The following is a 14,235-nucleotide window of genomic DNA, read 5'->3' on the forward strand; positions in this document are numbered from 1 at the left end:
AGAAGGGAAGCAAGCTAATACATGCATTTTGTTATTTGGGAATATGAATCGGGTTCTAATTTACGTCAAGGTTGTATGCATTTAACAACGTAGACATTTGTATTTTTTTATTTTTTACTTGATATAATTTTCATGCAGCTTTTCACCATAAAAGAATTTCAGAGAAGATATATTTCAAAAAGCTTGGAAATATGATGTTTTTTTTAAATACTTTTTTTCAATATTTGAGATTTTTGGCAATTTGTTTTGCAGGCGTTTTTCAACATATGCGTTTTCTTCGAAATGTAATGAAGTGAATATTGTTTACAGACGAGGCCAGAGACAAAATAAAACCAGATGGATATCTGCAGTTTACTTCCCAAACGACAAAAATGGATGTTAACTTCCTAACTGGCAGTTACAAGGAAAGCTGACTACAATTCCACTGCGTTAGTGATAAGAAGCTTTTAAAATTACACACCAGCTTTGTTTATAAAAATACCCAATCCCATGGTATCCCATAGACCATATGTGTAGTGAAGTGCACCTTTCTCCCCAAGTCTTATATTATTTTCAAAGTATGCTCCAATACTAAGTGATTGCAGAGGATATACTGAAGCTTTGGCAAAAATTCCATATTTACTAATCAAATCAAAGTTTCTGTATTTACCAAAAATAGCTTAAAATATTGTCTGCGGTAAATATCAAACTTGTACCTGTACTATCTATTCCGTTAAATGATTCTTAAATTATAAAAAGTTAAAACGCAATGCTCTACATAAATTTTAAGAACTTCGTTACCCATTTGGAACCATAAGACTTGCAGAGGCGAGGCCGATATTTCGTGAAGGGTAACTGTTTAAAATAGTAGCCAAAATTTGATTATATTTGCGCTGATTGATTTTTTTTGCCAAAAATTCCGGTATAGCCTCTGTAAGTCCTTATTATTCCGCAATTCAAGATTGATGTAATACTTTGTCCTCAGGTGTTGTTTGAAATCTTTCGAAATTCAGGAATAATTCATCAATTTCTCATTGGTTAAGAAAATATTATAATGAAAATGACATTTACGTCACCATGGCGATGTGTATGGTTCATAAAATGCATGATGTATTTACAAGAGACGTAAAGCGTCAAACCCTCACGAAACACATAACATAAATCTCCAGCGGATCACTCGATGCGAAGTGATGTCTAACGACATTTATGACACTCGCACCATCTTAATTATGCTGTATCAGAGTAGACAAAAAAAAACGTAAGCCACCACTCTTCCCAACTTTATCACGGGATCAGCATATCTCTAATCAGGTGAATATCTTCGCTTTACCCTTCCTTTCATTTCAATGAAATTGTGGGACATATGTCTAAGGTATACACCTTTCCTGACTTGCCTGATTTCCGAAAAAATCCAGTTATATAAAAATCAGGAGTCGACGTCCTTTATCGTCAGGACGTTAAAACTCGTATTGTTCTAATTCACTGAGTGGAGAAACTCTCACAGAGTCAGCCTTTTTTTGTCCGAAGACACTTTAGCCCCGCGCAGGTAATTTGAAGTATTTAAATCCAGTTCAAGCTACATTTCACGGAAGGGACACTGGCGTAATTGTGCGCGAACATTTTCGAATGAGAAAATCATTGGAAAATAAGCACTCGTACCATTTGTGGGATTTGGCACAGTAATCAGTGAAAGTGTCCTCAATGATCTTAAGTTCAGAAATCTACCTGCACCAATGGGTGAAAGGGACATTGAACATCGGCACTACCTGTTCAAGAGTTGCCTTCTTGCAATACTTTTACGAGGAATGTTCAAAAATGTTTCCCTTAAACTTCGCCACACGGAAACCCTAATTCCATGGAATCTGCCCACGGCAGGTCTGCAACGAAATCCACACACTAGGATTCGCGAGCCGAAGATTTGGCATAATCGACAATAAAGCTCGGTCAGCTCAGTTTGGCCACGAATATAATAATGTCAGTTGTTTGCCCCTCCTTGGCCCTCTGTCATTACCTGCTTATTCTTCGTTTTCATTACTACTTGAAATGTTTCAACTTCGTTCTCAGGCAAGGTAAACCAGGTGACCCAAAGGGCGATTACACATGCACGTAGCACTATATACTCTCGTTTACAAATATCCAGCCGTTAGATTCCGTGAGATTCCCCGGATATGCAGATTGGTAATTCACGGCATTCACCGTGTGATTGCATCCAGGATGCTTGCGGTCAGGAAATGTCTTTTGATGGCGGAAAATTGAGTTTCTTTATTATTATCTTGGACAGTCGAATGTAACGACTTTATTTGTCATGTTTATCTCTATCACTGTGTCATCCAAAATACACAGCGGACTGGTAAGCGTATGTTATGATTCCATCTGTCTACTCATAATGAAGGACAAAGCACATGGTTAAAGATGAAGTCCACCGTCTCGAATATCGTCAGGATACATATCCCCGTGTACAGGGCCAGCGTTCCTCCAATGTCACCTGCAGCGAAAATGAAACCTATTAATTCTCGGAATGTAATACAACACGGGAAAACGGCAATGAAGAAGGCATTCGTTGAACACAAATTAGAAGATGGGAAAATAAATATACTTTCAACACACAACTTTGCAATATTTGTATGTGTTTCATATATACGCGGTGTCTATTGGGTTATCCCAGAAAATTAGTGCATTTTGAATGAATGGATGAGTACGATTTAACACCACATTGGCAGTATTTCATCCACATGGTGACGAGAACATATATGAAACAAGAAACGTATGTTTCAAAGATCGCACATATCGTCACAATTTTGATTCTGTAAAATCACCTCATCATTCAACAATTTCGATCATACAACACAAATGTGTGTACCTGTCACTCGTTTCGTGATTGATATTTATATGTAGCAGGAAGTTTAGACTATGTTATTTGATAAGAACAAGCAATATTTATTTGTTGTGCCACGTACATGCGCCTTTTCCGCGGCACTATGCCGCCATACTTCACTCTGTCAGCTTTTCTGATTGTGATCAAGGCATTGGTTTTTGTCCTTTTTTTCTCAGGTAAAACGCTGATGGCCCACAAACACGCAAGCCCCAAATGCAGGGCAGTAAGTTTAAAAGTACATAACTAAAATGCCTTCATGATATTGAATTCTAGGCCATTAAATAAAGTGATGACATCACAGCATTTTCAGGAATTATAGGCCATTATACCATGTGATGACATGGCAGCATTTTCAGGAATTATTGGGCCATTATATCATGTGATAACATCGCAGCATTTTCAGGAATTATAGGCCATTATACCATGTGATGACATCGCAGCATTTTCAGGAATTATAGGCCATTATACCATGTGATGACATCGCAGCATTTTCAGGAATTATAGGCCATTATACCATGTGATGACATGGCAGTATTTTCAGGAATTATTGGCCATTATACCATGTGATGACATCGCAGCATTTTCAGGAATTATAGGCCATTATACTGACATGGCAGCATTTTCAGGAATTATTAGGCCATTATATCATGTGATAACATCGCAGCATTTTCAGGAATTATAGGCCATTATACCATGTGATGACATCGCAGCATTTTCAGGAATTATTGGCCATTATACCATGTGATGACATCGCAGCATTTTCAGGAATTATAGGCCATTATACCATGTGATGACATCGCAGCATTTTCAGGAATTATTGGCCATTATACCATGTGATGACATGGCAGCATTTTCAGGAATTATAGGCCATTATACCATGTGATGACATGGCAGTATTTTCAGGAATTATAGGCCATTATACCATGTGATGACATGGCAGCATTTTCAGGAATTATAGGCCATTATACCATGTGATGACATGGCAGTATTTTCAGGAATTATAGGCCATTATACCATGTGATGACATCGCAGCATTTTCAGGAATTATAGGCCATTATACCATGTGATGACATCGCAGCATTTTCAGGAATTATAGGCCATTATACCATGTGATGACATGGCAGTATTTTCAGGAATTATTGGCCATTATACCATGTGATGACATCGCAGCATTTTCAGGAATTATAGGCCATTATACTGACATGGCAGCATTTTCAGGAATTATTAGGCCATTATATCATGTGATAACATCGCAGCATTTTCAGGAATTATAGGCCATTATACCATGTGATGACATCGCAGCATTTTTCAGGAATTATTGGCCATTATACCATGTGATGACATCGCAGCATTTTCAGGAATTATAGGCCATTATACCATGTGATGACATCGCAGCATTTTCAGGAATTATTGGCCATTATACCATGTGATGACATGGCAGCATTTTCAGGAATTATAGGCCATTCACGTCTAATAAATTTTTATTAATACTGTTGCATTCTTCTTACTTATTGTTGCTTAATCCGTGATGCTATAGAGGATGTATAATTTGCTGCTACTGAAGCATTTATATGAACAGTTAGAATAAAACTCTAAGGGCCGTATGTCACCGGTTACGTGTGACCGTTTGTTAATTATCACGCTGTCGTCGCTGCCCTGACTTTACTCTCCATACTATTATAGTAGTCTTATGTAGTCCACCTATTTAATATATTAAATTATTGGTTTTTGCTTGACACCGTTGCAGTTTATTTGCTTCCAGGCGAAATCAAACAAAGTACCGGGAATATCATAATATCTTACCAAGTATCGAACTTATTGAACTATACAACGGAGGCCATATTATCAAGCGTCTTAAAGACATAGATCAAAAATTCAAACACAGCTAAAGTTAAAATGTTTTGCTGCAGAACAATGTACCAACCGCAATCTTCAGTTGTTTCTAGCTCGGAGTTTGACCCGTTAAGCACTTATGACTTAAGTTAAGTTAAGTTTTATGTTGCTTGATAAATATGGGCCCAAAACCACATTTCACAGATAACAAAGAAACAGCAAGGTAAATGAATAAATCAACTTACAAGTGAGATCAAAGAAACTATAAGATTGGTGTTGGGTGATTTTTGTCTCGCTCAGCTCTGTGAAATATACTTCAAGGTGAAGGTAGTTATTTCTGAAAATAACAAAAATCACATTAAACTGAGACAAAAGCTGAAAACAAAGCAATCGAAAACTTGGCGACAGCAGTTTGTTATATAAGGTGTACTTTAACTTAAGTAAGTGAATCAAAATTCATGTCTTAATCTCTAAACAGGAGAAGTAAAAATAAAATGGATCGTTTACGACAGCTTAAGTGTGTTAGCTTCAAATAAGACGGCATAAATAATCTTACACATAGAAATTTTCGTCCAGTTTATTTCCCTTTAAATATTCTTTAAGATCATTTTGGTAGTCCGTAACGTTGGAGACGATTCCCTCCAGGCAATCCTTGATAGTTCCCGCCTCCCGTTGAAGATTAGGGAAGTCCAGCCATTCAAGGTCGAAGTCTACGTCCTTGGTACCGTTCTCCACCGGATAGATAACATTCCTGACCGATATGCCCGCCGCTAGGAGGCTGTCAAATCGGGACGTAAGATGGCGGAACGACGTCTGAAAACAAAGAAATGCAACAGTGTAAGTTATAGTATAGATCTTTAGTATAATTGTGTTAATTTATTGTTTTATTTGATTGGTGCTTTGAGTAGTCTACTCAAGAATATTTCACCTATTTGACGACCTGCATTATGGTGGAGGGAAACCAGGCAGAGCCCGAGGGAAACCTACGGCCATCAACAGGTTGTGGTAAGACCTTCCCACTTACAACTGGAGAGGAAACCAGCATGAGCTGGCGAGAGGCTCTAGAGTGATTGCCCCGCGCTGGCACGTTATAACAACACGGCCAAGGAGTACTCCCCCTCCCCATCCGTGCATTTATGTTAATTCACCTAAAGGTAGAATAAAGCAAGATTATAGGTGTAGGTCATTTCATGATTCACCCTAGTGATAAATTCATTTTTACCATTACATATTGGTCTATAACGTTTACGTTATGCATAATTATTACCCGGCGGAACAAAAGAATAATACAAATTGAACTTTGTGTTTGAATTGCACCAAGGCCAAGGAACGCATGCATAGGGCTGGGAGTATGGGACGGGACGGAGAAGGAAGAAGTGGTTCATCTTATTAAATAAAGCAAGACCAAGTAGACCAGTAGAATGCACTGAGCTGGTTTAGAACCTTCCTGTTGCAAACGAGTCTAATTGGAGTATGTAAAAACACCCATATTTTCTCATGTCACTTTTTTATACAGTTCGTTCGTTAGAGTAAATTGCAGATTTAGAGAAGGTACAAACTAAAGAAGGTAGGTGTTTGAATGTAGAACAAACATAAATTGCCAGGTGGGAATAATTCTGACTTAAGTCCCTAAATACAAGTGAAAGCAGAAGCCATCCGATGTCAGTTGCTTCACAAAGGGGATGATGAATATAATTAAGATATACAGCATAGGAAGATAAACCAGAGCAATGACGACAGTGTGATAGCTGACAAATGGTAACGCACGTAACCGGTGAAATACGGCCTCTTGCCAATTTCCCTCAGTTACAGTTTTATTCTAACTGTTCATGTAAATGCATAAAAAAACAGCAAATTGCGCGCCCTCTAGCAGCATGGCTTAAACAGAATTAGGTAAAGCTGATGTTAATTGCAATTTATTAGACGTCACTGGTCTAGATTTACTCAATGTCATCGCATTTAACTTACATAAATTAACAACATAATAATCGCCTACTTACAATAACATAATAGTCCCCCGCGAGAAGTTTTGAGATTAAACTGAATTGCCTTATAAAGACAAGATCCAGGCTGACAGAAGACACCAAATTACAATGCCATCTCAAATGAATAACTGATATTAATTAACAACTTCTGAAAAATAAAGACACTCATATTAGCCTACCACGTGCGTCATGCACCTACCCGCAGTTTTTCTAAAGACGAACGGATGGCATTGCTGTCAAATATGGAGGCCATGTCGGTTTTATCTATCTCTTCCTCTTTATACTGCTTGGCGATGGCAGATAGTTTCCCCTTCAAGGTTCGAGTGACGTCTGTAAGGTCTGATAACGTGGACTTTATAGCCGATAAGTATCTGTCAATGTTCGAGATGTTAGCTGGGAAAGTCCGGCCAATGATGACCAAATTCGTAGCCAGTCCGATGATAGCCGACTGGTCTTTGCTATACTGATCCTTCAGCTTCTCTATATGTAGATCTAACAATGGCACCGTCAGGTATCCTATTTTTTGCAGCGTCTGTAGAAATTCGTTAATGGCGTCTTCCACAAGACCGTCCGAGCGACGGTTATTGGTGGTCTCTTCCCGGACTTTGTCGTACTCCTGTGTCAGGGACCGTAGCAAATCTTGCGTGCTGTTCAGGATGGCCAGCGTTGTCTTGTTGTAGAACACCTGATGTTCACGGAACTGTTCGTATTTCTGACCCAGGTCCATCCCTTTGGGACCAGATCCTCCCGGAACTTCTCCCACACCACGTCTGATTGCTGCCAGCATGGAGTCATGGTAGTAGTATTCTTTATTTGGTTTGATCAAAGGCTCGATTTTCGTCAACAGTTTCCAGGCTGTTTCGTTTAGTTTCGATATCGGTTTAAGCTTGGCATTTCTGGGCTCCCAATGCCTCTTGGGAGACAGCTCTGAAAATATCCCTGAAATGACCGACGGTTGACAAGAAACCTATATGAGTAGACTCGTTGATACTTTTTAGATTTTCGCCTATCGTTTTGTTCAGAGATTCCAACGTGATCTTGAGCTTGGACAGACGACTGCGATATTCTGCCTCATAACTTTCTATCATGTACGTACAGAGAAGTCGATTTTCAAAAAACTTTCTTCCAGTCCTTTGGAAATATTTTCCAGCATCCCTGAATCATACGCAAACATTGCTTTGTCCACTCTTTGTTGCTTATCTCTTGCCAATCTTAACCTCTTTGAAAGCTGTTTCTTTTTAGCGAACTGACGCACGATTGCTCTCCCCTGCGTAGACAGATGTCGCTGCATGCGATAAAGTGGGCTGGTATTCAACATGGCGACAGTTGACTTGGCAGTCACACTGGCTGTCCGTCACGTCCACGTGACCTGTGAGAGAAGAACATGGAAAACATTGTCAGTACTATATAAAGATACTGTTAAGCAGTTGTTTGTCGACGGTAATTAAGTCATAACCGAAATCGCCATAAACTTTACTGCTCTTTGTCACGTTGCTCAAGATTAGGCCATATACTTTATTCGATGAAAAAAGAAAAACATATGATGCAATAAATAATTCTCTCCTTTATGTTCTATCACTTTTTCATTCACTTATCCATTTATGCATTTTATTCAAGCTTATTCAAGGTAACGCATGACGTATTTTCCTCATCCAGTATGTCTATACCCCCAATTAATACATGATGTTGTGACCTTATATACCCTAGGGAATTTTCACATGGACAATTCAACCAACAGCCCATTCATTGCCTTAAGGACATATATTATGAATGTTTGGGTCATATACCTTTTAAATGTTGTACACATGTGAAATATTTCAGCACGCTGCATTCGCCAGCCGGATCTGAAACCAAAAAGTATATTGTGACAATGAAATTGTGTATTATAATATTGAGAACATCCATTAGATTTATATATTTCATTAACGTCTCATTAAAGAATATTCCATCTTCTGCCAAGGTCATGATTGAAGAAAGATAAGCCCCAAAACACAATACCTTGTGAGGTAGCGAACAAACTTCCTCATAAAAACCGGACAGATGGAAGCCGGATTCGAACCCACGAATTTATTGGTTAATTGACCAAATAATGATCAATGACAGCGAGGAGTACATGAATATACTATCATCGGGCAATAATTGGCTGTATATTTAGCTTCCATGTCGGTACATAGTTATACATTCCTTGTCCAAAGAAATGACAATGATAGATTTAACCTGTGTAACATCAGCCCGGATGAAGGGGGAAGGATGTGATCGGCAATGCTAACTGAGTTTTAGAGAATTCAACAACATTGCAAATCCGCTGGAAATCTCCGTTAATGTTTCTCTAACAACAGCTGAAGCCAGTTTTGAAGCAAAATATAACGACTGGTTGTAATATAAAACCAGGTGGAAAAGAAACAATATGTGACGGTATAGCGGTATATGTAGGATTTGTATTTTCCAAACAAAAAATCTTCAGGCAAGTGGATCTTTCTAATGTCATTAGAAGCCATCTGGAATTGTATTATGAAGAGCTCTTGTGGCTGAATGTGTTTACTTCACTTTTACACATGTTGTCAAACATTTTAACCAATACACCCAACCAAAGAGGGGCCGACCAAACGTGTAACAATAGCATGATCATACCACAGTCTGAGACATACAACGTAGCTCGTCATTTTAACGGCATTTCATCCTGGGGTATCAAATTATCTATGGATTTTTTTTTCAAACATGACAAATGAACCCGTCCCCATATTCAAAGATGGAAGCTTAAAATCACAGCAAATATTTACGTGTGGCTTAACATGGGATTTTTCCCCACGGGTCGGACAATGGCGGGCCGATTGCGTTCCCGGGAGAATCCAACGCTGATTAGCATTATATTGTGTTCATCGGCAGATAAAAAATTGCCTGCAGATAATGAGTGGGAAATATGCTACCCGAACTCAGACACTTTGTGAAGTGGAAATTATTGTGAAAAAGTATGCCAGAAATTAATTTCAGGCGAATACAGCAGCAATATTTGACGATAGATGATATATCGTGTCTGATAGAGGAGTGTTGCGATAGCTCTCGGTTTATTTTGTGTTAATTGGAGGTAACAATGCAAGTAACACTGCTATGATTACTACAATTAGTACAAGCGGGATCATGGAGGGACCGGTATTCGATATGATATCAAAGATCTATCAGGCTACACCCATGCATACGTATTCATGCAATATCAGCCATTAGATCCGCATCGGTGAACAGGATCTTATCAAACTAGCTCTCACTTTGTTTCAGCATATCATTGCATTTGTCCGTTGCGTGAGCTAAACGTGTCGAAGATGTGAATTGCTAATTTGTTTTGGAGATATTGCTTCCCATTAACACAAAGGTTATTGATTTAAGATCGTAGTCTAACACACTGTAACCAACGGCCAAGCATGCACACAGTTAACATTTGCCTTCATTTTCTGAGAGAAAGGAAATTTAAATTGAATTCGTCAAATACAAACGCACATTTATGAGAAAGTTTCAAGCAGCCCCTGCTAACTAACTACTGAAGGTCTCATGTTGACTGTATTCAGTCATTTATTCATTTATTTATTTATTTGATTGGTGTTTTGCGCCGTACTCAAGAATATTTCACTTAGACGGCGGCCAGCATTATGGTGGGAAGTTTAATATTCTTGAGTAAGGCGTGAAACACCAGTCAAATAAATAAATACATAAATAAACAAATCCAAGTGGAGCATCTGGATAAACTACAATAGTCAGAGCTTTATGGTCACGACCAGGAACACCTTTGATCACTTCGCCAGGAAGGGCATCATTAGTAATAACTAAAATATAATAATGTATTATAAAATATAAAACTATTAACGGTACTGTAGGCCTACTTTGATGGTTTGCCCGGCCCTGTGATCTGGCACTCACAATCCCTGCTGATCTTCCTCTGTTCACAGGCTCTGAGACACTTGTCACGGGAGTACCTGTTGCCCCGGCCCCCCTCGTCACATCGCCCGTGGGGCAACGGGAGGTTCTCATGCTGCACAGGAAGAAAACACAAGTATTAGCAATATTAAAGCTTAATAATATTGATGTTGATGATGTGTATTGATGGTAACTGCGAAATTTTAAAAAAATTGGAATTCATGTGTAATATTTGGCTGTCAGAAGAGTGTTCCTTTGGGTTAAGTCTGCTGACATGTTGACGATAGTGCACTGAATTTACTTTCAGTAATGTAACTTAACCCAAAGATCTGTCATACTATCTTCAATCGGACTACCGTTCATAAATCTCGGAAAAATGCCTGGATAGTTCATATGGAATGTTTACTCCACAAAAATTTTATCTGCTCCAGTTGGAATATAAGCTGATCTATGTGTGGATATATATAAACTGAAATAATCGATCGATAGCATTGTATATAAATTATAAACAAACATTCCATTTTCGTTGTCTTTGACAAATTTTCAGAAAAATTCTTGAAAATATCCTTAAATAAAAGATACAATAACAAGACAGGAGGTAATTTCGCGATCATAATTGTAAGAAACAACGCTATAATGAAGTCAATCCAGCTTGGTCCCGAGTCGCCATTGCGTGCGAAAAGGCACCCCAGGACACGAAGGAAAACCAACACTTGTAGAAAAGTAGAAAACTAGACTAGAATTAAGAATTCAGACATTCTGTTTAACAGCATTCGTGATAAATTATAAAGAGGCCACAGAAAAGAGGCCGTAAAAAACGTCGGGATATCGGTTTTAATAGTTTTATCTGTTGAATGAAATCGAGCCCAGTGAGCTTGTAATCATTTCTATGTTCACAACAAGCCGACAAGCTTACGCACACGGGCATTTTGTTGGTAATAAACTCCAACCATTGTTATCTGGACAGATCAACGTTAAAAGGGTTATCGATTAGGGAGAAATCGATTTGTATCTATGAGGGCATCTTAAACACTCCTGGCCGAGGTCTATTCCACTTGTGCGCCGATGTTGTCATAATGCTTCATGTTCGATCAGGAAGCCTTAAAGAGTTAAGAGGCCGGTTCTATAAGGGGTGTTGATATAGTGCAACGTCACCATTGCCAAGTCGATCAACGCTTGTCTCTCGGCTTGTTCAGATGCTTTATTCTGGCAGGTTTTCAACGAGGAGAAACCGCCATCGAGAAGACGTGCTGAATGTTTTATAGCATCCTATCGACGAACTCTATTCAGGCTTTTCATGAGGCTACCCACCACTATTTTCTTAAGGCCCACAGAGGTGTGCGTTCCCACCGCAGCATTGATCCCCTGCTCGTTCAGCCAAGGCGTTGTCACATTGTCGTGTATGGTGAATTTTATTCCTACAGCAGACTTGGAATCGGTCATGTATTCGTACTGCTCAGCGTTCAGGATGAGAAATAACCCGGACATGGGACCTGGAAGTAAAACAAACACACATTAAAGAAGGCATGAAACGCTCGAGTATTTTTTCCAAATACAAAGTATCTGAGTGGCTTAACACATAAAATTACAAAACAGCTTATCAGCTTGGTGGGTCAAAATGGCTTTAAACTAATGACAGTTTTCTTCACGCCCCAGCGGTCTGTTCAGAAATTAAGCAGTCTGTTGTAATGACATCAACATTGATAGCTGCCAAAACAACTTTTCAGCGAGGTGGGATGGGCTGGGGGAGAGAATCCGAATTGGGGAACCAAGGATGATCTCGCGTTCCAAGTATGACGCCATTTCCGACTACTTAGGAAAAATGTGCATGAAATACAGCCGTTATTAAGAAATCTAAAATATGCCTCAAAAATACATTTTTCCTTTCTCATTTTCTGGCATTTTTTTCTTCATGTTCCTTAAAACCATACTATTCTTTTCATAGAACGTATATTTTCATGTAATATTTAATGAAAGAATTTAATGCCTCATTAAACGGATTAAAAGTTATACTTCTGAAATCATCACAAGGGAATGCATATTAATACGGATTCAATTTTCGACAGTGAAATAACTACCTTGAAACCAGTGAAAATACTGTCTCGAGCGAGACTCGAACTCGTGACTCGTCCCTCGAGTCTAATTAGGGGCAGTATTATCGCTAATCTAGATGTAGCTGTTCTAGTGTCGGAAATTTATTTATTTATTTATTTATTTATATATATTTCTGGTGTTTTAAGACGGACTCAAGAATATTGTGTTGGAAAATCAATCCATATTAAATATTAATAATAGCTTATAACATGCATGAATAATTGATCGAAACAACTTTCGTTTCATGGGTGGAATACCAAAATATTTGTGTCATCCATTTATTGAAATGTTGTTTTATGCCGTACTCAACAATATTTCACTTATATAACGGCGGTCAGATTTATGGATTGATATGAGTGACATGTACCCCATGTGAGCCACTGCATGTCCGGCGACACCTGGCAAACTTCCTGACTTAAACTCATAGTCCTCAATGATCAGAGGCTGTTTGGAATCAACGAAAGCAACGCCTTAGCCACTTTGCTTTAACCTGAAAATTTGTACCTCGTACTGGTAAGTAAAATATATAAAAGTTCAACGTTAACAGCAATATATAATTGTAAACAATGTGACCAAGGCTGGAATTTGGGCTTATGGCGCAGTTGTAAAGAAAGTGAATGAGACTGAACGGTGAGCTTAAGAATAAAAGAAACACTAATAGTGCATATAGGCTGCAGAAGTTCGAATTCCAGCCAAAGAGTATCCGAACACAAAAGTACTAGCACTTATCGCGATACTCTCTGCTTGAGGGAAAAGAAGCCATGCAAGCAACGAGTCCCTGTAGGCCTTCGCGGCTCAGCCAAAGTGTGACTATGAACCATGATAGACCAGTAGAAAGGGGTCACTGCCAAATCGCTGAATGGTCCAAACATAGTAATTACCCAAATGGGTGGGCCTGTGACCTTTGCCCGTCGATGAATATGTCAAGAACGAAAGGACTGTAAACCAGCGTGAACTGCGTGAACTGCCCTATGTTATGAAGTGTAAGGTGTCCAGTTACGCAAAATTTGCCTCTCTTTTCCATTACCACCTATAAGATGTATGCTAACGCCTTTTTCTGGGTTTATTCTGTGAGTTTATAATAAGCTATGCACGTTGGAGCCCTACATTGGGCCATGCATTGCCGGCTAGTTTTCTTCCCTGGATTGTGGAGAGTCTGGCCATTGTCGTACAGATACGGCACATCTTTTGGCCAGGCCAACGCTTTTGGTGTGTAAATATTTTAAGAACTTCCAATCTCACCTCTAAACATGACACAAACCTGCAGTATACTGTCATAAATACACTCTTATACTGAGGTACATAAACTTCCCGTTTTCCACAAAGCGTGACACCTGGCATAAGTGACAGCAAACATCATCATTTTTCCTTGACCGAATCATCCTTAGTCGTGACCGTGGTTTCCATTTTGCGAATTACATGGCACATGGCTGTTATCCAAGAATGTTTCAGACAAAGTCCTATAAATATATATAGGAAACAATGTTTCCTTTGTTGAAAATGGTTTGATTAGCAAGGAGTAGTCTAAAAATAAAACAACACCTTAATTCTACCACCGCATTT

At 38.8% G+C, this 14,235-nt stretch overlaps 2 protein-coding genes across 2 annotated transcripts in view; both read right to left on the minus strand.

The window, feature by feature from the left end:
- Window positions 1-218: 218 nt before the first annotated feature.
- Window positions 219-7,399, minus strand: LOC135473275 (uncharacterized). Its single transcript, XM_064753123.1, has 4 exons — window positions 6,872-7,399; window positions 5,244-5,500; window positions 4,933-5,024; window positions 219-2,464 (listed from the first exon to the last, which is right to left on the minus strand). The coding sequence occupies exons 1-4, from the start codon at window positions 7,397-7,399 to the stop codon at window positions 2,361-2,363; spliced, it is 981 nt and encodes a 326-aa protein (XP_064609193.1). The 3' UTR covers window positions 219-2,360.
- Window positions 7,400-10,540: 3,141 nt separating this feature from the next.
- Window positions 10,541-14,235, minus strand: part of LOC135473276 (acid-sensing ion channel 4-A-like) — a 46,539-nt gene continuing 42,844 nt past the window's right edge. Inside the window, exons 5-6 of the mRNA XM_064753124.1 lie at window positions 11,890-12,071; window positions 10,541-10,693 (exon numbers count right to left, since the gene is read on the minus strand). Coding sequence (XP_064609194.1) covers window positions 10,541-10,693; window positions 11,890-12,071 — 335 coding nt within the window. The remainder of the gene's footprint in view (window positions 10,694-11,889; window positions 12,072-14,235) is intronic.

Source organism: Liolophura sinensis, chromosome 8, assembly GCF_032854445.1.
Source record: "Liolophura sinensis isolate JHLJ2023 chromosome 8, CUHK_Ljap_v2, whole genome shotgun sequence".
NCBI lineage: Eukaryota > Metazoa > Mollusca > Polyplacophora > Chitonida > Chitonidae > Liolophura > Liolophura sinensis.